Here is a 25,919-nt window from a genome sequence, read left to right on the forward strand (position 1 = left end):
AGCTTTACTTGGCAGGCCTGGTTAATGGTTGTATCCACTTTCAAAATGTAGATAATTTTGTGTCATTATGAAAAGAATTGAGAATATGAACTGAACTGATAGGCAATTTACAAAGAAAATCTCTGTGAAAATGATACAGTTCCATATACTTCCATAGCTTCATTCAATTGACCTCATTCAGATTCAAGTCAATTACCAATTATCAGGGCCAGCTGAGTAGGTTTCTGCCTGTGCCTAATGGCCTCTATCCATCTGTAAAATAAGACCTGCTATGGCATATTCAGGGTTCTTTATATAAACATATTAGCCTTCTAATTTATCTTGAGCACCACATTATAAGAATAATAGGGAATGTGTTTAGCAGATAATGTTGGGACAGAATCAAGATCATACAGAAGTCTTTGGAGGATTTTTGAGTAAACATAATTGAAAGAAAAAATAGGATTTGGCCTATGTGGATTTTGTTTTTTGTATATTTACTTTTTTAAAAAGTCCCCCTCAGGGCGCCTGGGTGGCTCAGTTGGTTAAGCGACTGCCTCCGGCTCAGGTCATGATCCTGGAGTCCCGGGATCGAGTCCCGCATCGGGCTCCCTGCTCGGCAGGGAGTCTGCTTGTCCCTCTGACCCTCCCCCCTCTCATGTGCTCTCTCTCATTCTCTCTCTTTCAAATAAATAAATAAAATCTTTAAAAAAATTAAAAAAAATAAAAAGTCCCCCTCAGGCAATAATGGAAAAATATGGAAAATGTCCAAATGGAAAATGTCCCAACAGGATCTGGCTAGGTTACCCTTAACCTCTCAACATTCTAGACTAAGATCCTTATGTCAGTTTCCCTGTGCTTAGTTTCTGCTGCTTCTCTGTTGATGAAGTATGAACTTTTGATCATCAGAGGATGCCACCCAAGAAGGCAATGCACTTTTTCTTTCTAGAGTGATCAAGTTCTGGGTTATTGGATCCTAACTTTTGCTTATTCTAACTCCTTACTAAGTATTCTCTTCTCTATGCTGTCTTCTCTATCCCCCTCTTTCTGAAACCCGCAACTTAAAAGCCTATGCTGGATGGCAGGACCAATTCCTGGCTATAAGGAGTTGCCAACGTTGCCCAGACTTCTCCTGAGAATCCATCTCTGGGCCATATTCCTGAGCTAGAGTGTATAAGATTCCACCTTCTTTATCTCTTTGGGAACTCAACTGTATATTGATCTTTAATATTTTTACAATGGCAACTTTTTTTCATTATTCCATATTACTAAATTCCATTATGTTGTCCTTGTTTAAAAAAAAAATTGAGTGGCTCAGTTGGCTAAGCAACCGACTCTTGATTTCGGCTCAGGTCATGATTTCAGGGTCATGATATGGAGCCCCATGTTGGACTCCATATTGGGCATGAAACCTGCTTAAGATTCTCTCTCCCCCTCCCTTTGCCCCTCCCCCCACATGCTCTCTCTCTCTCTCTCTCTCTCTCTCTCTCTCTAAAAATAAAGTAAAATAATAAAATTAAATTAAATTTTAAAAATTGAGTACTTCAACTAAAGTGAAAGTATCCCCTTACAACACCAGAACCAATGCCACTCTCCACTAAGAGGCAACTATTGTAATAATCTGTATATTTTTGCAGATCAAGTCCTATTCATCAACATGTATGCATATAAAAATAGGTAATCTTGTTATATGGTCTTTTTTTTTTTAAATGTAAGTGTCATCATGATGTATCTATTGGTCTGCAACATAGGTGGGTTCAACAGTGTTTTAGACATTTTTTTTTTTTTGCCAGTATGTGGATTTATCTCATTCTTTTAACTGGTATTCCTGGAATGTATATATTATAGTTTATTTAACGATTTCCTTAGTCATGGTAATTGTTTTACCTAATTAACTTCTTATTCCAAATAATGCTGCTGCTTCTCTAAGACTCTCTGTGCATATGTGTACATATGCCTCAGTGACAGAGTTCTAGAACAAGAGGTGCTGTGTTAAAGAATATGTGCACTTGAAATTTTAATGAACACTACAAAATTGTCCCCCCAAACAGCTGTAATACCTAGGCTTTTAGTCTGTGTTTAATAGCATGGAAAAATTTAATTGACAATTTGTTCAAAATATTTAATTTTTATTTTATAATATATAAAAGTAAATCAAGCAGATGAATATTTACATCAAAGAAATTTGCATAATTTCTCTGGTCATTCTAGGTAAAAGAGATGCCAGAGGATGTGATACTAAAATACTTCTGGGCCAGTTTTCTGTAGAGAGTGCTAAATACTCTAGAGGTGCCCAGTATAGTTGAATGTTAAGTTAAAATTTAATTTTTAACAAAAAATGAAAGAAGAGTTTTATAATGACAGCCATATCATGATCACATCACAGTTTTATCAGGACAGTTATCTGATTAATCTTGCAAACCTTAATCATAAAATTCAATCCATTCTCATAGGTGTCCTTTTTTGTGTTTTTGCAGTTTGTAAATGCCATTTTTGTTGTAGCCGAACTATAATATCCAATCTAATTATGAGCTGATATATGTACAAAATGCTCACCAAGATTTTTGGTTCATATTTTACTGACTTTGCATCCAACTAAGTGATCTGTAAAATCTCCTAATTCTATTGTCTTTTTTTTTTTGCCAGATCATTGAAGTATCAGTAAAGGGTCAGCATTAACACTCCACCAGATTAATCAGAAAAGCCAACTTTTAAGCACATCCCCAGAATGATTTTAGTACAAAACAGCCCCCTTATGCCTCTTCATGTTTTCCTTTTGCACATTACTACCGTATCGCATCACGGGACATTAAGCATATTTCAACTCGTGGGACTAACTCAATCATGTTTTTAGAAATTGAAAACAAATGTTGTAACTGGATGAATGATAATATTGAAGTAATAACAATTTCCTAGTAGACGTACTTGCTCAATGGGTTGCATGGTCCTTCAGCTTTTGAACACTGAAATGTTTATCACTGACTGAAACCGTTTCTTATTGTTCTTGCTATTGTTGTTTTTAAGGCAAAATCGTGTCAGTAATTTGGTTTGCTTTGGTGGCATCATTGTCCTCATTGGAAGGTAGCTTAGAAAGTTGGATTTAGTTCAGGGGAAACAGGGACCAACCTAATGCTAGACTTGATTTAACAGTTCTGCCCTCTTTCATTTTTGCTGGAATGTTCTGTAACATAATAAATGTACTGAATTGTGCTGGCCTCAGCCTGAAGCATGAGGTTATGCACTTTTTTTTTAAGATATTTAGAAAAATCTGTCTCTATGCTTGGCAACTACTCCGACAGAAAACAGATAAAAATAAGGGTGGTTTATCAGTTTTGCTGTTCTTATCATGTTTCAGGTTGAAGGCTGTTGAAATGATGAAAAACAAACAGCACTAAATAGGGTTCCGTCATTATTGCTGCTATGGAAAGCTGAGTTTTTCAGGATCAAAGAAAAATGCATTTGCTTTTAGAACTACAATCCTTCATTTTGAGAGGTGCACTGCACTCAGATACTGATGGGTGAAAAATAGAGCAAATTGGAGAAGGAAGTAAAATATGTGCTGTTGTGGGAACTTGGAAATTCAAACAAAAGTAGGCTGGCATACTTCTAAAAGCTCTGAATTTTCAACATGCAGTTTCTTAAGAAAAAAGTCGTGCCTGAGGTTTGTTATTTCTGAGCAACTGGAGTAGAGCATAAACACAGGTTGCTTCCATCTCATCAAATTTTAAGAACTCCCTTTATCTCTGTAAACATGTATCAAAGTAATATTCCCATGCCAGAGGGCTTTGAAGAATGTTCCTGTATATTTCATTGATCCAAAAGAAACAGCTTCATATTTTTAAACTTATATTTTTAAAATTTTGCAACTCAAGTTGAAGACTTCCTATTTCCCTGGCATGGAAATTGCCATGAGAAATTGTCAAACACAGTAGAGACAAGGAAGCTGTTGTTCTTCCCCTCAAGGAGATTGTCAACTGGCATAAAGATAATAACCAGAAAACAAATACGAGGTAAGGCAGTTGCTGAAAGAGAAGTATACATTTCCATAGGGATCCAAGGAGGAGTAAACCAGGGGGAGAGTCTTGGCCGAGGATACAGCATGTGAAAGGTGTCTTAAAGGAAGGTAGATATCAACACGTAGACCTGATAAGGAGGAGGGAGGGCCTGCATAAGCAAAGGCCCAGAGCTAGGAAAGCTTTAAATATGTGTAATTTGACTAGAGTTGGGGAAAGCTATGACTCTTATAATAAAAATTATCGCCTGAGAACCACGCAGTTTTAACTAGGTAAAGGCAAATAAACATTCTCAGATATACAAGGCATCATGCATATTTTACATAAAACATTATTCAAAGACATATTCCAGCAAACCAATAGATGTATCCTAATAAAAAACTCAAGAGTTGGTGAGGCTATTATCCCACAAATATTTACTGAGTGCCTACCATGTGCTAAGACATCAGTGAAATGGTGAGTGAAACCAACAGGAGATTCCATCATCATGGAGATTACAGTTTAGCAAGAGAATTAGGTACCAAATAATCCGATGAGTAAATATATAGTTATAAATTCCAACAACTGCTGTGAGGTACATGTCTAGCATGCAGGCAAAGCACTTCTGAAGAATTTCAATTGATTTAAATTGATATCTGTTATGGACTGAATTGTATCCCCTCAAAATTCGTAAAGGCTTAACCCTCCCCCAATGTAACTGTATTTGGAGACAGAGGTCTCTCTCTCTGCACATGCACAGGGGGAACACCACATGAAGACACAACTAAAAGGCTGTTATCTTAAGCCAAGAAAAAAGGTCTCACCAGAAACCAACCCTGATGGCACCTTAATCTTGGACTTCTGGTCTCCTAAACTTACAGAAAATAAATTTCTGTTTTTTATGGCACCCAGCCGTAGCAGATGCACACAATATCTAAAGGACAAGGAATGGTTTGCTGAGTAAAGAAGGAAAAGCTTTCTAGGAGAGAATATCTCAAGAAAAGGCCCTGGCATAGAAAATAGCTTAGCCTATTTGAGAAATTAAATGAAAGCCAGTGTGGCTGGAAGGCAGTGTGGGAAAAAGGGCGGATTCCGCATATTTATTTTCCTTTTTAAGGGTTGTTTATAACATCTTTATTAATTGTATAACTGTGTCAACAGCAATTCTTTAAAATAACTGTTTTACTTGTGTATGGTTCTCTTGTGTCTCTTCTTATTCTTATAAAGATACCAGTCTGACTGGGTAAGGGCCTCACCATTATGACCTTATTTAACCTTAATTACCTCCCTGAAGCCTCTCACCAAATACAGTCGAGCTGGGGGTTAAGGTTTTAACATATGGATTTTGAGAGGACACAATTCAGTCCATAACAGGTATCAGTTTAAATGACGTTTCCTCAAAAGTGCTTAGCCAGCACATTGTACATTTACTTCGTAACAGTGGTTGGAGATTTAAAATTATCTACTTATTCATATGATTACTTACTATCTAATTCTCCTGCTAAACTGCAGTCTCCACGAGGAAAGGATTCTGTTGGTTTTGCTCACCACTTCATCGATGTCTTAGCACATGGTAGGCACTCAGTAAATATTTGTGGGATAATAGCCTGCAGAGTCTTACGAGAGTATATAGATGGAAAAACAAAGTAATGAGCACTTTCCTGTCTGTCCCTGGCTGGTGGCCAGGGATGAATTAGGACAGTCAATGTGTGCTGGTAATGTGTCACAACCAGCTCTGTAGGGGAAATACAAGTATTTGCCAGTTTCCTTGGTGTACGTCCCCCCACCATATCTGATTTCAAGGTAGAAATGTGACATCACTGAATGCAAATCTCGGGAGAGATGCTCAGTAGCACACCATTATATAATAGTTTCGGCTCAAGAATATAAATGTAAAATAATTAAGAGCACTGTGTTTTGAGCATAGCCTTTATTTTTAATGTTTATTTGAGCAAAATTTCTGAGAATTTAACAATTGGCTTTCGCCAGCTCCAGCACACCATTGATAGATGAATAAAATTTATAGAGGTCAAAAGCACAAGAATTTATAATTTATTATTGTGCAGGGAAGGAGGGAAAAACAATCCAAACCGATTCTTATATTTTAGAACCAAATAGTAAGGAATGAGGGAGAGGGAAGAGCAGATTTGAGCAGAGAAGATGCTGATTAATCTTGGAATCTATTTATTTCTAGAGAAACTTGAGGGCAACTTGAAATATAGGTCTCCACTTATGCTCAGAGAAAGGGCTATCGCTTTAGGAATCATTTTTTTTTTGAAAATTATTGCTGAATCATGAAGGGGAATGAGACAAAGGAGGACAGAACTTTGGGGACATTATCTACATTTTGACAGCTGGCTGAGGTGTGTGAATTAGAGAAAGAGATACAAATGGAAAAAATCCAGAGAAGCATGAGGATAATCAGTATAAGCATTAAACAGAAAAACATATCACTTACTGAGGCACAGTCTAAAGGGATGCTGGTGGATTTCTGAAGATGGCATTTAGAGTTTTGTCTTAGTTTCCAACTTGCTAGAAATTCTACCCTGTCACAGACTCAATGGAACCATTACATGTGAGTCACAGTTCCTCTTGGCTCATTCCATGTGCTGCATGTTTAAGGTGATTTTGTATTGGAGATCATTATTTAATCACTTCCCTTCCTACCTTCAACCGCAAGGGGAGTATCTGTTGTTTCCCATACTCAGTAGCACAGGAAGAAAAGCTTTTCAAGGAACTTGCATTCAGGATTGTTGAACACTGCTAAAGGAGTGTTCTAAAGGGCTGGGCTACAAGAAAGGTGCCTTTTTTTTTTTTCACTGACCCAACTGGCAGAAAGAAGTATGAAGCAAAGATAGTGCCATGGAATGTGGTGCTAAAGTTTAGCACCGTGCAACCTCCATTTGAGTCCCTTTTTGTCCATTTACCATGAGCTGGAGGACTTCAGGGCAGCTTCCAAATGTTATAAATCATAGAAGGGAAAAGGGAACTGACAGACCTTTGCTGAATACCTCCCAGGAGCCAGGCACTATGGTGGGAAAGCGGTTTATTGCCATCTCATTTGCCATGACAATATATGTGAAAGCAGAAAGTTCTTTTAATGTAAGGTATTATTTATTGGAAATATGAGGAGAAAGGGGAGAACAGCTTGAGGGGGTAGATTAAAGCAAGATTTTTGAAAGCCTAATCTTAAATGATCCTGCAGTGATTCTCTCATAATTTTCTCAGCATTAACATTAACTATTCCTTTTGTCAGCTTCAGAGGTAGAATTTTAAAATGCAGTTTGTACCTACAAAGTAACTGCCTCTTCCTTTGGGTTTGCAAAACACTCGGTATGTTTAATTCAGCCTTCAGACTTACTAGGTAATTAACTAGAGTTAATTACCATTATCTCGATTTAAGAAAAACAGGAGAGCAAGGAAGAGGTTAAGTGACTTTCTCTAGGACACCCAGCCATTTCTATCTGGAAAACGTATCTTGAACTTCATGATCTTACTTCAAGCTAAGAGACACTTCTAACATTTAAAACCCCCCAAGAACTCTTCCTCCTAAAGAAGCGGTAACATGTAAGTTAAAAGGGTCAGCTCCTTCCCTATCTTACATATGAATACACAAGATTGGGCACTTAACAGTATTTTGAATTGGGGGAGAAAAAAATGCGTTTGGCACAAGTCAGACTCTCTTCTTTCTTTTCTTCCACAGCTTGTAATTTAGACTCAGGCACATATTTTTTCTTTCATTACCACCTTGAAGAGGTTGCTACTGTTTGAAACTAGAGTCATTCCTACCAATTTTCCAAGATTCTTTGATATCTTTCTGTCTGAATATAGATCTATGCATCATCCAGACTTTTGAGAATGGTCCCTGATGCATATTTTGGGGAAATATCCCTGCCATTATCTAGAATTGACTTGATATTTAGGGCTCAGTTATGAGGCTTATGGCATGGTTTCCACTATAAAGAACTGCATGAAGTTGTATCCAATTAAAAACAATGCAAAATTGGGATGAAGACAATTAAGGAAAACAACACAGAAAAAGAGAAAAAGGTATTACTCGTAGTCTTAGAACCTCCCCAATGTGGGGGGCTACTTCCCAGATCAGAAGACGAAGACATGGAGGCCACGCAAAGCATTTTCCAGTCCCTACCCACCACCGTGGAGTAGTCTTCAGGCATTCTCTGCACAATTCTGAGCCTTTGTCAAATGTGGGATTTCTTTCATTAACTGAAGATTCCTGCTTCCTCAGTCCTGTTTCATTAACTGAAGAGTCCTGCTTCATCAGTAGGCTTACTGAACATGGATGGGCTGCTCATTACATAAGGTCTCTGATGCCAATCATTGATTTATTTTCTTATTTCACAAACATTATTGAACACCAGCTACATGGTTGGTGCAGGACACACAAAGATAATAGAAAATATAGTTCCTGCTTTCAGGTTATGCACCATGATTTGTGGATGACAGACCCACAAGGCTAATTAATAATGCGATATAACTGAGACTGTACTGGGGTGGTATTTGATGCTCGACTTAAGTGATCTGGAACAGAGGTTGATTAATTCTGCCTGGTGGGTGAGAGACTGGGGGGATGGGAATGTCATGGAAAACTCCCCATCTCACAGGTTTACTAGTAGAACAAACTAGATGTGGACCTTGGTGCATCAGGTTTCTAATTGTGTACTAAAAAATGTTCTGTCACTTCAAAGACTCTTTGTCTCAATGGGTTTTTGCATTACATCTCAATGTCATGTCACTTTGTGGAAGCTAGATTTGATCTGCACTGCTCAGTAGTTAAATGAGGGTATTATTTGTTACAAAATGCTTACTTAATACCTTGTGGCCACTTGGCACTAGAGAGAAATGTCATTTCAGTTGTGTCAGACACCCTAGTGCTCACTAAACTCATCTATTTGGAGTTCTGGTACATTCCTTGTACAAGTGCCTCACTAGGTCAATGAAAAGTTTCACATGTAACTCCCAGAGCCAACAGTATGACTACAAAAGTCATTGTTTCTGTTTTGCTATTCTAGCCTCCATGATTCCCCCATCCTTCCTGTCCTTCAAGTCCTAGTTCAAATGCCACATCATCCACAAAACTGACATATCTCTTCCTCCTCCTCCTCCTCCCCCTCCTCCCACTCCTCCTCCTCCTCTTCCCCCTCCTCCCACTCCTCCTCCTCTGCCTCCTCGTCCTCCTCCTCCTCCTCCTCCTCCTCCTCCTTCTTCTTCTTCTTCTTCTTCTTCTTCTTCTTCTTCTTCTTCTTCTTCTTCTTCTTCTTCTTCTGCTGCTGCTGCTGCTGCTGCTGCTGCTTCTGCTTCTTCTTCTTCTGCTGCTGCTGCTTCTGCTTCTTCTTCTTCTTCTCCTTCTCCTTGTATTTTAGTATAAATAGTTAAGTAAACTTTTACCTCATTGATAGATGCTGAACTCTTTAAAGGTATGATGTAAGTCATCTTTAATGTTGTACCCCCTATATTACTTAACAAAGTGCTGTTCATTGAATGAAGAGAAGGATATGTCAATGGACAGATGGATAAATAAATGAACACATAGATACACAAATGACAGGAAACAGTGGCATGTAGCTAATGAAGGAGACTGTCTGTTGCTTAGTGTCTGTGGTGGTGATGGATACCTATTCCTGTTGATTACATGTTTCCCAGCCAGGTAAATATTGACGATCAGGAGGAGAAAAATATTTTGGATTCAACCATACTTGACACATAAACAGACTCACTCTTAAGAGTTTGATAAGAGACAAAAAAGGCTTACCTAGAGATTTAAGAGCACAGATGTGTTATTTTGTTAGTATTCTTTTCAACACTTGAGGAAATTCCAGTGTTTCAACCACATGACTGTAATCCAGTTCAGTAAATTAGATTGTCTCCTTGGAACAGCAGATCTTGTCTTTGGGTTTTGCTCACTCTCTCACCTTCTCTTGTTTGAATTGGGTTCCACCAACTGGAAAATGTCCCGTAAGTCCCAAAGTAATGGAGTTTAAAAAAAAGCTCAGAGCTTCTTCAATAACAAAGATTAAGGCTTTTATTTTTCCACATAGAAAACTTAAATTTCACCTAGAATTTCAAAATACATTCAACTTTGGAAGAGAAGGGAGTAAAAACAAAAAATACACCTACTCTCTAGTGATTATTTTTTTAGTAGGAAATTATTTTCATTGAAAATATCCTGTACCTTTTTCAGTGTGCAACATTTTAATATTTTAATTATCTATTTCCCACTAAGTTGATTTTAAAACTTCCTTGCTGGGTTTTAGAATATGAAATGTTTCAGACTGAGTGATTTTCTCATTTTTATTTCACAAATTGAACTGAAATAGATGGAGAAGTTTTACAAAAAGATATAGCCTAATTAGATCTTAAACAATTTTTTAAAAATATCTTCTAATATAAACAACCTAAATGTTTGTGTTTTTTTATAACAGTTTCAAAATAATGTCTACTTTGTGTTACATGATCAATGACCACAGTAATTATAGATTTAATGTTTTTACATTTTGAAACCAAATTAATTTTACTTGGTATTTGATTCCTTATCCTCTGGTTATAGTGACTTGATAATACTTTTTATTTTAGAGTGCTCTGAAATAATCCCAATAGCTAGTTGAAAAGAATTAATGGGTTTAAAACCTACTTAGTAAGAATTAAAATAATTTTTATGTTTTGGTTTCCTGATAGATTTATTTGGACTTTTCTTTTCTCTTTGTTTTTCTTATAGTGCGGGAGTTGGCCGGACTGGTTGTTTCATCGTAATAGATGCCATGTTAGAAAGAATAAAGCATGAAAAAACTGTAGATATTTATGGCCATGTAACTTTAATGAGAGCCCAGAGGAATTACATGGTTCAAACAGAAGACCAATACATCTTTATCCATGATGCACTGTTAGAAGCAGTGACTTGTGGAAATACCGAAGTGCCAGCTAGAAACTTGTATGCCTATATTCAAAAGCTGACACAAATAGAAACAGGAGAGAATGTCACAGGAATGGAGCTCGAATTTAAGGTATGATATTGGATGTGATGTGGTAATTCAGGAGCAAGTCATTCTGGGATTGTCTTTGAGTAGTGCCCTCACTTTCTTAACCTTTCAAATTCTGAAGTTAACAAGATTCACTTGACCTTCTCAGGTGTCTGACTATAAAACACTTTCTTCCTCTTTCCCTTTTCTGTTCTTTGCTTCCTAACAATACCTCGAGCTCTTTTGTACCCTAATTTAAATTGAGAGATCATACTCTCAAAACATATTTAAAAATTCAGTACACTATATGGAATCATTAGGTAGAAGTGAAAAGCAGTGCAATTTGAAGAGTCCTTTGCTTTGAAGTAAACACAAGCTTTATATCTAAAGAGGAAATCTTGAGTACATTGCATCTAACTGTAGGCTAAAATTATCTTTGTCAGATTTTTTTCTTTTTTTCTATTCAACAGCGTCTAGCCAGCTCTAAAGCTCACACCTCAAGATTCATCAGTGCCAATCTTCCATGTAATAAATTCAAAAATCGCCTTGTTAATATTATGCCATATGAATCCACAAGGGTATGCCTGCAGCCTATCCGAGGAGTAGAAGGATCTGATTACATCAATGCCAGTTTTATTGATGGATACAGGTATATACTCTTACTCCCATGACAGTCCAAAGCCTTGATATTTACATGTGCCCTAGTTTCACAGCCAGAATGAATTTCATCTCAATTCAAAGCATCTTCTTTCTGCATAGGTCAGCATTCAGTCCTTTGGTATTTTTTTTTTTAAGATTTTATTTATTTATTTGAGACAGAAAGAGAGCACATGAGAGGGGGGAGGGTCAGAGGGAGAAGCAGACTCCCTGCCGAGCAGGAAGCCTGATGTGGGACTCGATCCAGGGACTCCAGGATCATGACCTGAGCCGAAGGCAGTTGCTTAACCAACTGAGCCACCCAGGCGCCCAGTATTTGTTTTTTATTATTTTTGGTAGGAGTAAGAAGAAGCAGTCATGGAATCTTTAATCTGGCCTTCTGCATTCTTCCTCAGAAGTCATTTGGTTGTGGAAGGAGTTAATGAGGAAGCTGTTTTACACCATATTTCATAAATTTCATAGATTGTGTAAGAGTCCTATCTACAAAATGAAGACACCACTGTTTAAGTGATTTGTATGATACATGGAACTGAGTTATTAGTGTTGCACTAAAATTTAAATAATAATGATAAAGACATACATCATAATATTAACAAAACAATTTCTTTTGCAAAGACCCCAAATGTATTAAATATTCTCATTTGATTACACAGTCTTAATGGAGATTTACTGCAATTGCCCTGATGTTATGTTTTCAGTTTTCATTAGTGGGTTTGATGTTTACGTATCAAATGTGAACCTTTGCATGTTCTCTGATTACTTTAACATGCTACTTTTATTCTCTGTAATTCAGACAACAGAAAGCCTACATTGCTACCCAGGGGCCCTTGGCAGAGACCACTGAAGACTTCTGGCGAATGCTCTGGGAACACAATTCCACCATTGTCGTGATGCTCACCAAGCTGCGTGAGATGGGCAGAGTGAGTGTTTTTTTATAAGACATTCACTCCATGAAGAAATGACGATTTCATTTTAATAACCCAAGGGCCAGCATCATTTCTTGGAGATGTGGAGTTTACCAGACACATTATGGGCCATTCATTACTCTTGTGTTGGTTTTTAGCTTGCAAAGCCACATCAAGTTCTTTAATTTGTGTGCTTTGAAAAAAGATCTAGTATTTTGTTTCCAGTGCAGCATGATCATAGGAGCAAAGAAGTAGATGTCCCTGTTTGACTTAGGTCCCGACTCTTGGCATAGTCTTTTTTCCTTTCATGCTGGACAAGCTGGAGTTTCATGAGCAAATGTGCCATCATTTCTCTGTGTGAAGAAACTTGACTTTCTTTTATGTGTGAGGCAAATTCTTACCTGACCTTCCTCCACCCCATATTGAATAGGGTGTTAGAAAGTTACATAGTTTTTCCAAGGATATATATAATCTGGTCATCTTAGATCTACTTTTTGAAAATGATTATTCTGAAAAATACATAAAATAGTATTAGAGATACCTAAGGACCTACCACTTAGATTCGATAGATGTAAGCATTTTGCTATGTTTGCTGAAGATATTTTCTTTCTCTCTTCCTTGTATAAATGTAGAGAGCAAAAAATGCCAAACTAGGAAAGTAACTTGACTATCCTGACTATTCATAGTTGACTCTCTGCAAGATTTAGCCAAATCATTAAAACTGCTTGGGCTCCAGTTTCCTCAGCTGACAAGGGAGACTGGACCATATCAATATAGAATTTTCTTTCTGCATTCACACTTGATGGTTCTGTCCATTCCATAACACAGTGATGCAAGTCTATTCTGGTGGTTCAATGCGTGGTTAACAGGGCCAGCATTACATCCAAGGACCGATGTTATTATTTGGAGAACTTGTAGGTATGAAGACACTTACCCTTTCAAAATATTCAATTCAATTGTTGTCTATTAATAAGCTACTGTATGCCAGTAGTGTGCTTGATATCATGAGCAAATATTAAACCATTTGATTTTCCTATTCTCAAGGAACTTATGGTTTCCAAAAGAAAACGGATCACATGCAATTGGAATGGCCTTGAATTTTGAACTTTTATTAATGAGAGAAAGAAATTAAATATATAGATTGATAGATGCTAGATAAAATTTAATTTGTACTTTGTATAGTTTGCCATTAATCTTCTCTCGTTTTAGGAGAAATGTCACCAATACTGGCCAGCAGAACGATCTGCAAGATACCAGTACTTTGTTGTAGATCCAATGGCTGAGTACAACATGCCACAATATATCCTAAGAGAATTCAAGGTCACAGATGCTAGGGTAAGTTGACCAATCTTATGTTCTTAAACATTAGCTGAAAAGCAGTCTAAAATGCATCTCTGGGAGAAACATTTGCCGAGTGACAATATTCCCAAAGTGAAAAGAATAACTGATCTTGGAGGACTGTTTTGTTTTTTAAAATAAGAGTAACTTTTCCTCTGTCTGGCAAGTGTTCTCACAAACCCAGGGTTGGCTTCCATTCAAACATAACATCTGGCAGCCCAACTTGGGATATACTTGGTAAGTGTGTGTCCTGGGAAGCATTTACTGATTGGTTGGCTGTGCTTACATTCACTTTCTCAGCTCATTCTCTTTGGAGCTTTTTGACTTCTTCATTACTTGAGGCTGTAAATATGTTGTTGTTTTGCAAAGCCCTTTAGGTCATGTGGGCTTGGAGGTTAATTTGGTATGATTTTAAAACTGCAGAGCAAATGGCATTCTTTAGAAGACTCTGACAAGCTTTGCACATTATAATTTGATTCCTGGCATGGTTTATTCCTCAGTGTGCTAATGTGTCTGTCCATGAGAGCTGTGCACCCATGACCCTTGTTGGCTAATTTTCATTCCGCATTTCTTATCTAGATTGCTGAGTCCAAGGTTCAGCCCTGATGTAAGATGTTCTATGCATAAACTTTAATATCCTTGCCTTTGGCCACTTTCAAACCATGACTACAAACACATCTTAGGAGAGAATGGGGTCAGTCCAAAGCCCTGCTTTGTTTTTGGAACTGTCACAGTAGGTGGGTTGAATAAAACTCCAGGATAGAGCTATTTACTTGATCCATTGTTTTTTCTGGGAAGGAGCTTTTCCGACCAATACTCATGTTTAGAGATTGTCTGCTAATCCCCAAAGCTGTGCCCTGGCTGTTGACCTAAAGTGAAGGAGAAATTGGTTAGCAGGCTGGTTGGCCCAGGTGACAGACCTGTTAATCCCAGAAAGTCTGAAATCTTAACTACTCTGAAGGTGACCGTACTCAAGGTAGCAGTTAAGTCTATCGGGCTCATTTTTGAGTTGCCCAAGTAAGCATGCCTTGGTGACACATCCCATTGTTTAAAAAAAAAAAAAAGTGCCCTTTCAGAATTTGAAGATATATATGTGAGTGAAAAATCTTAAGTACATTCCAGGGAAACTCACCAATGATTTCTGATGATAAAGACTAGGGGCCAGTCTCTGCAAATAGCAGAGACACCTTCTTTACTACTCCTCACTTGCCCAAATTAAATCTGATCGCAAAAAGCAAAAGAAATATTGAAGAACTTGTTCACATTCTTTTTATTAAAAAAGGCTCCCTGAGATTTTATAATTTTCTTAGCTGCCATAGCATATGCTGTTTGTGTTCCTAGTGTGTTTCTAATCTTAACTTTCAGTTTAGAAAGCAAGCTGGCGCTTGGAATGCAGTTTTGTTAAACAGGTAACCTTTAAATGGAGTCAGCTGGTCTCTCCTCCAAATAGTAAGGGTTTGTGCACATGACCTCTTCTTGCTGCTAAAAGCAACTGCGGTCAGAAGTGAAATCCCTGACATATGTAGAGGAGGACATATCTGCCTTTGGCTTCCTTCCTGTGCTTCCCAAGCCTTCTCCAGAAACGAAGGGAAGTAAATCATGCTTCCGTGGTAACCATCCGTGTTAGTAATGGGGTCAAGCAGTTATTTTCATATTCCTGAGTGTTCTCACAAAGTTAATGTGATCTCCCTGCTTTATCAAAAGATGACAGTCAGGAATATGCCCTGTTCCTGTGGAAACAAGACTAGTTGAGCTAAACCATCCCTTCCTCTCAATATGACTGAATGAAAAAGATTGTGTCTCGTCTACTTGACCAGAATCTTGGGAACATACACACCCATATCCAAAAGGCCTTTAAAGGGGAAAGAGGTGTTACAAAAATGGAAAGGAGGAACAAGTTGAAGCCTTAACTAGGAGCAGGGCCTCTTCAAATAGGATCAGTCTCTCTAAGCTTGGAATTTGGATTCTTTCCCTCTCAGTGGATTAAAAAAAGAAAGTTGGTGGGTGGGCATAATTGTTACTCCTATTTCTGTAAACAGAGGGTCCCTTCTGCTTTTGTTGTGCTTCTGAAAACACTGTTCTAGAAGGAGTCAGAAGCACATTAGTAGCTCCTTCTCAAACCATTTATACTTCATGAGTCAGAGCAGTTTTGCCCAATCACTTTAGAAAAGACTCCTCCTCTATCCAGCTTGTTTTCTTTCCACTGTTTGGTCTGTCTGTTAAGCCCCACCATGAGTCCCTTAATTCCTGTGGTCAGCCAGAAGAGTCCTTTTCAGAATAGGGTGTTTATTTGCTAATAATCTCTTTCCTCTCCTTGAGGGACACCTCACTTCCTACTCAACAGCATAGTTGCATAGCACATGCTGTGGAGGCTGCCATGGCTAGAAATTGTATGCCCCTGAGACATGTAGGGCATCTGGGTTAACAGCTACCCAGTTTGTGTCAGATCCTCTCAGCGTCACTATTTTTCACTTGACAGTGCTAGAAATAAGCCAGCACGGTGGATGTGAAGTTATCACGACAATAGCAAAATCTCTGGTCTGGATGACATGCCTGGATGCTCTTTTCAATATTAAATTATTGGCTTCTGAAATTTTTGAAATAGAGTATATATGTTCCACTTTGGTTTTGAAGGCAAATTTTGGTTCTCGGAAGCATTTACTAATATGGGAACTAGATGGCTCTTTATAAGAACCCAGGTTTTTACTTGGGCATTCCAGAATAAATTTGCAATTTAAATATATGTGACTGTAGACAGTGTTAATAACAGATAAGACATACATGAACTGAGTTTCTAGTTAAACATGTTTCTAATTTCTTCTTACGCCCCGCCTTTTTTCTTTCTGGAAAAAAAAAATCATTCTTGCTGCTGTGGTCTGTGCACTGGCTGAATCCTCCTGGCATCCTTCTTTGTGGCTGGGTATGTGGCTTTCTCTCTAAAGGACGGTCAGTCCCGAACAGTGAGGCAGTTCCAGTTCACCGACTGGCCAGAGCAAGGAGTGCCAAAGTCTGGAGAAGGATTTATTGACTTCATTGGCCAAGTCCATAAAACAAAAGAGCAGTTTGGCCAAGACGGGCCCATTTCAGTCCATTGCAGGTGAGTGAAGAATCAAGAATGATGAGTTTCCATTTGTGATTAATGTCCTAATAACTTTGAAAATGTGCATTGTTGTCTATTCATTGTCAGTACAGGCTTATTGGAGTGAATCTGCATAATTAATATTTTATTCTCAGAAATATATTGTAAAATCTTAAGCAAGGACTCATTTCTCTTTCTTTCCATAAAATGAAAATAACCAGAGGTAAAATTTTTATCCCCAAATTTTACCTCTTGTAACAAAGACAAAACTGTTTTTCCTTGCCTAGTTTACCTTTTTTTTTTTTAAGATTTTATTTATTTATTTGAGCAAGAGCAAGAGAGAGAGAGAGAGAGAAAGCATGAGCAGGGGGAGAGGTGGATGGAGAGGGAGAAGCAGACTCCTCCCTGAGCAGGGAGCCAGATATGGGACTCGATCTCAGGACCCTGGGATCATGACCTGAGCCGAACGCAAACGCTTAACTGACTGAGAAAGCCAGGCATCCCTCTTTCCTAGTTTACCTTAACAGGAATTGTTGGTACATCTGCTAGGGAAAATTTGTTCAGTTAATCATCTCTTACTTGTTTTACTTCCATGGCATTACAATGATAACTGTCTTTCTGTATCTACCTCCTGTGGTTGTCTTTTTAGGAAAACCATAAATAGTTATCCAGCCTTAATGACAATACTAATTCTTGCCAGTCAGTAAATGATTAGAATGGTACCTCGGTTAAAATTGCAATTTACCTGAAAATTGTTGCTATATCAGAAAATGAAGCACCTTCAAGTTAATTATTTTCAATAGTTTCCACAGCATTTTATAATTCAAGTCATTGAAGTTAATAGAAATAGCAAATAAAAGATTCAGAAAGGACACTCACCATAAATCTAGTGCTTTGGGAAGTTGTTATGCAGAAACCTTCCAGCAAAAGGAATTTTTTATTCCTTTTGTAAATAATTTTATTTACACTAATATATTTTCAGATTCTAGCAATTTGAAGTCTCAGTTTCTAATCTCTTTGTGGTCAAAATCTTGAGAGTTTAAAATTTTACTTTGCTTCAAAAAAAAAAAAAGAAAAAAGGAAGGAAAGAAGGGAGGAAAGAAAAAGAAAAAGAGAAAGACAGAAAGATTCCAAACTACGATTCTTAGTGAAAGGGGAGACAAGCTCTCAAAATAGGAGAAATATTCAACTCCGGCTTTAAGGTAGCTGAATTCTAGCCTCACATCTGTCATCATGTAGCTCTATAACAGAATCTTAGAATCTCTCTAAGATCCTTTTGAGTGCATCATGTTCCCCAGGGATGATATATTCTGTGAGTAGCAGACCTTCTTTATTCACATTTGCTTTGTGTTGAGTTTGGTTACTCTAGACAACCAAAGATCATGTAGGGAACAACATATGGACTCAAATATTCAGACAAAGTAGATGGTATAGACTGGACTGAAATTACCTGGATATTCCCCTTCACTTTCGACATAATTTGCCCAAATGCTAATTCAAACTTTTCTAGCATAAGCTATAAAAAAGAATATATTTAATATATACATTTAACTTTAGACATTTCCCCATAAGTTTATAAATGTGTGTTACTTCCCATTGCTTTTGCTGTCACAGAATGATTTAAATACTCCTTTAGTATATGGATTTTAACTGTGTCCTATTATCTCATGCACACACATATATACACATGACTTCTAGATAGTTTCTCTTATCTGGGTATATCCTTAAAATATTAACTTTATTTATAACTTATTAAACTAGCATCGTAAAGTCAACAAATTCAGAAGTGATAAGGCCAGTGTCTGTTATTTTCTTGAAAACACCTAGTAGAAAGCCAGAAACCCTGTATTTCAATACATTTGAACAATCAAATCAAGGTTAAATATAGAGTTGGGAATACCTGGGCCATTCAGAAAAAAAAAAGAAAAGAAAAAATATCATAAATCACAGCTTCTCAGGAGTAAGAGAGACTTTTAAGGTTGAAAGGGACCTTCAAGGTCATCTACTCCATCTTAACAGAGAACCTTCACTGCCCCTGGACATCCTCAGGCACTTTGTAAAGACTGCCCATGGATTTTAAAGCCTCACTTAACAATTCTGTTTGGGCTCTTTAGAAAACCCAATTTGTAAAGGGACACACTATTTATATATGCCTGTCAGCTATTTCCCTAAGTAAATGAATCCATCCATTTTCTACAGCCTGTACCCAAGCGTTACACATGTCATTTAATTAGGATCCAAAAATGTAGGGATTCTTCAGATTATTCACTCTTCTCCTCATTACCTAAACCTCCAGATGCTTTCCTACTTTTTAAGACCACAAAAGCTATGAATTAATTTTCTCCTCTTGCTGCAGTGAACATTCTGGAATTATCTTAAAACAATAAAGAAAACAAACTCAAAACCTTGCTAATGTGGTAGAAAGAATCCTGGTGTTTTAGCTGCTGAACATCTAAAAGTAGTAGATAAGCTCAGTGAGGCTCATGCATTTTTTTTTAAAGGTTAGAGACCCTTTTGAGAATCTGTTAAAAGTTTTCAGTTTCAGGAGAGAGAACAAATGTATATACATTTACACAGTTTGTAAATATAAAATATTCACCGACCCTTCTAATTACTGAATAAGGATCCCATATCAAAAAACCTGTCACAGAATCTGTTTTCTCATATCAAAACTGACGTCTCAATCTGAATAGTCTATACCCTTTCTAAGTGATGAATCATCCTGCATAGATTGTGACCACAAGAAGTAAATAATACACTAGAAAACTTGAAGAGGTCGAGTTTATCTCACCTTATCTGGTATTCCATACTTTAAAAATACTTAGAAGGCAAGGTCTACAATTGCAGGATCTCCATGAAGAGTATTAACCTATACTTTATTTATCCTTCTCTGAATCTATTTATTTTGCAATATTTATGTTTCCTACATCTTTCCAAAATGGAGTAGAATCCCAGTTGAAAAGGCATTCTACTGTATTGGACTTAATCTTAATTATTCCACATTCATGCTCACATTTTACCATGACACATTATCCCAAGAGTAGTCATTTCGTGAGCCCAATACCACATTTTCCTGAACATTGCTGTTGAAGAACCTGGTGTAATATGGAAGCGGGTGCATATATGTTTACTTCCAAGCGAATGTGGTCAAGACTCTGAGTGTCACATCCTGTAATGCTGTCTTTGTTATTATGGCAGTGCGGGCGTTGGAAGAACTGGAGTCTTCATAACGTTAAGCATTGTTTTGGAAAGAATGAGATATGAAGGAGTTGTAGATATCTTCCAGACTGTCAAAATGTTAAGAACACAACGACCAGCCATGGTACAGACAGAGGTGAGAAAAATCTCTATGAATTTATCATGTCTCAAGAGCCAAATATAGATTTTACTAACCAGAACCTCTTAGAGCCCAGAGACTCTCAACACCAGAGCAAAATACAGGAAAATACTGTAGGAAAACCATCAAATTGTTCAATATTTTGAAACTCCTTTTTTCCCCTCTGTATATGGGAGTGACAATTTCAAAGTCTTACAGTTGCTTTGGAAGTTATGTTAGATTATATATTAGGTTGAACCATGATAAATTATCGCTATTTGACCACTTTATAAAGCACATTGCCTGATACATAACAGACCCTCAGCCCATTTTACTTCTCTGTTCTCCTATGGTCATTTTAAATATTTGGATCCTGGATAAGTCCTAGAGAGATTAATACCCCATTTTTTACTCCAATAACTGATCATGAAATTCTCATCTTTTGTGATTTAGACAGTCTGGCCTATTGACTGTTCATTTCTAAGGATAAGATGAGTGAGTGTTTTTGTTCCTCAAAAGGCCACTAAATATATTCTATATGTATTCCTAAATTCATTGCCCACGATATCTTCCAAACTGTGATTTCAAAATAGCACAAGTATTTGGCTTGCAATACTCAAAGCGTGATGTTGGCCTGACAAACTTAATGGGTGTTGGGGGTGGAAGAGAGAAATTGGACATTTAAAAACCCTTAACACTTAGCCAAGCAGCTTACTGTGACAACATAGGAAAGCAAACTCCATTTATTTTGCATTACCATTTTTATTGTAAAAAATGCACATTTAAGCAAAATAGAAACTATCTACTTTCAGCCCCATTGGCTACTAAAGATAAGTTTCTTTTGCGGCAAAAACTCTATTTTTTTCTCTCTCTCCAACAATGCCCCAACTTATTCCAATATGACAGTGTTCTTCCCTATCTGAAAAAGGACATGTTTCAAGTTATTTTTTTAATGTGGGCCTTTCTATAACAGATAACTAGCAATCACACTGAATTAGGCCAAACGACATGGCTATTTTTTTATATAGACATCCAGTCTCGGGATGCCATTTCCAGAGGATGAAAAACTTGAAAGTCCAGAACCCTTTTTAAGTGGCTTTGTGTACCTACTGTTCCTCACACTTAGTTGAATAACAACATCAGAAATGGTGGTAGGTAATTCTGATTGCACGTAGTAAGGTCTACTATCTGATAAGATCCTTTTTATTCAAATTCTTTTGGCAAGAGCCCAGAAGATAAATGAATCCAGGCTTTCCTCAAAACAGCGTGTGTCTGGATCAGTCTCTCCTTAATATGCAAACTGAGAATAAGTTATCACAAATAGATAGTTGTAAAAGACAACAGTGATACATTCCCATGTTCAGTGGTGGTAATTGTTTGGTACTACTTGGAGAACAACTCACACTTGCCTGGAAGATAGTGTTCACTCTAGCTGTTACTACTTTGGAATTAGGAGACGATTTTAGTCAAATCGATTGGTGAAGTTAACAAACACCCCGCATGGCTGATCATTCTTTGCTCACTGAAACGGATTGGTATTGGATTGACTTAATTGATGAGAGTAGTGATTTTGCCCCCATCCAGATGTAACATCTGTTTTTGAATATTGATTTTCATCTTTCTATTAAAATGGACTCATGGCCCCTTCTCCTCTTTCTTCCCATGCTTGGTCTCCTGCAGGACCAGTACCAGTTCTGCTACCGAGCCGCACTGGAGTACTTGGGCAGCTTTGATCACTATGCAACGTAGAAACCCCTAACCCACTTTGGGTTCTTACTGCAGGCCCTTCAGTATCCACGGAGTCTCTTCTGAGCCATACAGGGCACTTGAGAAGTCCTTCTTAACTTCTAGCTAACTACCACTTAGTGGGACTATTACACACAAAACAAAATAAAAACAAACTCTTCTGGGTGGACCAAGAATTCACAGTTTAATAATCTAACCTGAAAAAATAATAAAGAGAATCCTGACTGGTGAGGCATCTGAAGGATTTTTACAGATACCTCAAGGATTCAAAATAAAGGGAAGAAGGAATCACAGCAAAGAACCACCATCTTGTTCAGGATTGCTTGTTAAGTGTGAGGAAAAATTGCCAGAGTCCTGCAGTTCAGTGCAAGATGTTTGCTGGCGTGGCTTCTTGTGACAAATGGACTCTGCTGCGACATCACCCCTTCCCACCATACTGCTCATAATAACATTTTAAGGGGGGGGTTTGGGGGGAAATGTTTAAAAAGAAAGTCTTTGATTTAGTTTTTTAGTATTGTAAAGATACTGCTGACCTGTGCTTCATTTTTAACTGTGTAAACTTTTTTTTAACAAATGTATCATTCGATAAAGTGAATTTTAAAAAAGTTACATAACTCTTCATTTTTTATTTCCAAATTGTAGGTTTTTTTAAGCTGTAGAACTGTTATCTGTAATATCTTGCTGTAGAAATATCAAATAATTTGAAAATTTGCACATTTTTGTGCAATATTCTTAATCTACAGTATCCGTCTTGTCAGATATTACTTTCACACTTCTGTTCAGTTTTGGTTGGTGAGAAAGTACCCATTCTCTTCAAATAGTCAAAGAGAACTTTTTTGTTTTGTTTTGTTTTGTTTTTGGAATCAACAGGGAGGCGCAAAGTATAAAGTTGCTGCTAACATATATACATATATATCCATATTTTACAGGGGTGTCTATGTATATATAGACAGTGTGTCCACACAAAAAGATAGATATAGCTATCATTCAGTTCTTCCATGAATTAGTTTTGGGGTTTTAGTTGTTTTTTTGTTGTTTTTAGGTAGAGAACCTATTATAAACATCTTTTACAATTTATTATTAATTTTATGACATATGGGTATTTCTTAATATCATAAAATTTTAATTTTAAGGGAAATGAGGAATGCACATCAGTGATTGTCAGGCCTCACCCCCTAATTTCCTATCCAGTCTCCTCCCGCCCACCTACTCATATTCACAAATATCCTTTTGTTAGCCAGGCTTCCAACAAAGTTCAATATTTCTAACACTCTAGTGCAATAAAAAAAATTACTAAATATCTAAGAGGTGTGCATGTGGGAAAGGTCAGTGCATATCCCTTTAGGAGGGGAGAATGTTGTAATATATCAGCTATCAAGTTGTTTAAGAAAACAATGTATTCAATCGTATATTGTCTATAGTATGTGCTATGAAATTTGCATTTATGATATGTAACAGGGGCAAAGCCAAACTCATGTTACTCTGTTCAGTCAGAAACATTTTGTGGCATACAGCACAACTGGGAAGTGCTGTACTTTGTTTTCTTTTGGTTTTAGTTATGCATTTAGAGTGCCTTATAATTGATGCCTATTTTAATAGCATTTCTTTTTAGCTTTTGGTTCATATTTTCATTAGTTGTTCTTATATGTTACTCTTCCAATTAAAGCATTATCTGTTTACCACATGTACAAAAACTCTTTGAATAATATGCATTCCTAGTTTTCAACTAAGTCGGGGATGTTAGTGATTGTACCAGCCCAAAGCACTTGGATAATCAGGGCCCTTCCTTTCATGGTTGCCGACATCAAGAAAAGCTACTTGTTTTATTTAGAATCCCTGCCAAATCTGTTCTGGAACATTCAGTAACTGCACCAAACTTGTTGTAGTGACAAATATCATTGTCAACCTTGGACTATATTTACTAATCCATTAGGATTTTTCTAAAAGGGGAAATTAAACAATTATCTATTTTCCAACATAATCCCAAATTTTCCAACATAATTGCTATAGGAAGCCATGGAAAACGGCATGAGTTTGCCATATCTTATATGATTTTAAAGAACCCTCAAAATATCCAAGGAACTCTTAAAGAGTTTTGGTATAGATATAACATTTTGGTTTAATTTTAGCTTCTTTGATGTTCAGCATAAAACGATTTTGTTTTCCACATTTTACCATCACTAGCAGAATGAAATCCAAGAGACCAAACACTTGCAAGCATCATATTTGAGCACTTTTGTAAAAAAAAAAAAAAGTAAGAAAAAAAAGAAAAAAGAAATAATGTTTAAAAAAAAAGTATCTAGAAGGCTACCTCAGAATGAGACTCTCTAACCTACATCAGAACCAGAGAAGAATGTGCATTATGTGGATCTGTTGTTATTATCTTTTAGTTTGTATCTTTTGGAGATTTATCCAAGTGCCAGATTACTGAGTGCTGTGATTTTCATTTAGTGAAACAAAGGGGGTCAGACAGACTTGCAGACATGCCACGTTAGACATGTAGAATCTGATGGTGTATATTACACACCAGAATGACTGACCAATGAGCAGTTTCTCTCCCTGAAATAAAAACTGCCCATTTGGCAAAGGGAAAGAGGAGAATAATCACAAGAAGAAAATTAATGGGATGCATACCATACAAACGAGGCAGAGACTATTCAGAGAGCTTATTGTTTAGGCGCTGTTCCGAGAACTAACTCCCTTCCTGTCATTGATGTGCATTCTACTCTGTGATTTTCTGTACAACCATTCTAGTTTGATTTTCCCAGGTAAACATCTTTATCTACCATTACCATAAACTTTCAAGTTTCTAATTATTTTCATCATCATAACCAGTACGGTGCTATTATTTACCTATGTACGTGTAGTTATGTATAATTTTGTAATTAGTTACAATGGTAAAAAAAAATCAAAATATATAAAAAGTGATTTGTACAGAACTTTATTTTAGCTCTTTTTTAAAAATGATTTGCATGGTTAGACAACGGCAAGGACAGCCAGGGGAGGGAAGGGCCTCTAGGGAACTTTGCACTTTCTATACCTTTGTACTATGCACTGCCCTATTGATTCTACACCCAATAATGTTATTACTTGAACCCATCTGTAAGAAACTGCTTCAGAAATTCATTTGTGTGTATGTAAATAACACAACATAGACACAGGAAGAGAAAAAATTCTTCAGTAACAGAGATTTTTTTCTTTCCTGTTTATTTTTGGGTTTGCTTTGTTTTAGTCCCTCCTTTTTATTTTTAATTCCCTTTTATTTTTTTCTTTTTGGGTTTTGGTTTCCTTTGGGTTTATGGGTGCCCTGATACTCCAGCAGAGATCAGAAGGCTACAGATCCATTCTATCCATCTGCTATGTGGCTTTGCCATTCAAGCTTGGAGTGTCTTTACAAAGATAATAACAGTTGTGTTCTTTGCTCTCGTTTTGGATGCATAGACTGAAAACTTTAAAAAAATAACTTGTAAAATGGCTTGTTAAAAAAATACAATTACCTCTAATTAGTAGTACGCGTAAATGTTTTACAGAATGAAAGGCGTGCTTTTTATTTTCTTACTTCGTTACATTGGTGGCGAAAGAAGTCTGTATGAAAATCAGTTCTTTGCTGACACAAGTTCCATTTGTTACAAATGAATTCTAATAAAAATGTCAGTGTTATGCAGCCCTGGCCTTTGCTTTTGTCCACTCAAGCAGTTTGGTTTTGAACTGACTATATATGTTCCCTTTTCTCTCTGGTTATCTGGTTAGTTCCTTTGTACTAATAGTAATTAAACTTACCAAGAGGCTGACATTTATGATTGCCTGCCTTGAGGTGAGCACTTTTCACTGGTAAGCAAAGTAAGATTTAGAAAACTAGTTTGCCCAATTCACACAGGAAAAAGGAGGCCTTGGTATCATTCGAACTAGAGTTCATGGGCAATTTCTAAC

The 25,919-nt window shown here is 37.0% G+C and overlaps 1 protein-coding gene across 39 annotated transcripts in view; it reads left to right on the plus strand.

The window, feature by feature from the left end:
• PTPRD (protein tyrosine phosphatase receptor type D) overlaps positions 1-25,652 on the plus strand; it is a 540,170-nt gene extending 514,518 nt beyond the window's left edge. For all 39 annotated transcript variants that reach the window (XM_027615436.2, XM_027615438.2, XM_027615450.2 and 36 more), the window contains 7 exons: positions 10,708-10,993; positions 11,419-11,597; positions 12,399-12,525; positions 13,720-13,845; positions 16,791-16,945; positions 20,126-20,261; positions 21,924-25,652. In XM_027615436.2, the coding sequence (XP_027471237.1) occupies positions 10,708-10,993; positions 11,419-11,597; positions 12,399-12,525; positions 13,720-13,845; positions 16,791-16,945; positions 20,126-20,261; positions 21,924-21,992 (1,078 nt within the window). In that variant the 3' untranslated portion in view covers positions 21,993-25,652. The remainder of the gene's footprint in view (positions 1-10,707; positions 10,994-11,418; positions 11,598-12,398; positions 12,526-13,719; positions 13,846-16,790; positions 16,946-20,125; positions 20,262-21,923) is intronic.
• Positions 25,653-25,919: the final 267 nt, after the last annotated feature.

The sequence above is a fragment of the Zalophus californianus genome, chromosome 13 (assembly GCF_009762305.2).
Source record: "Zalophus californianus isolate mZalCal1 chromosome 13, mZalCal1.pri.v2, whole genome shotgun sequence".
Classification (NCBI taxonomy): domain Eukaryota; kingdom Metazoa; phylum Chordata; class Mammalia; order Carnivora; family Otariidae; genus Zalophus; species Zalophus californianus.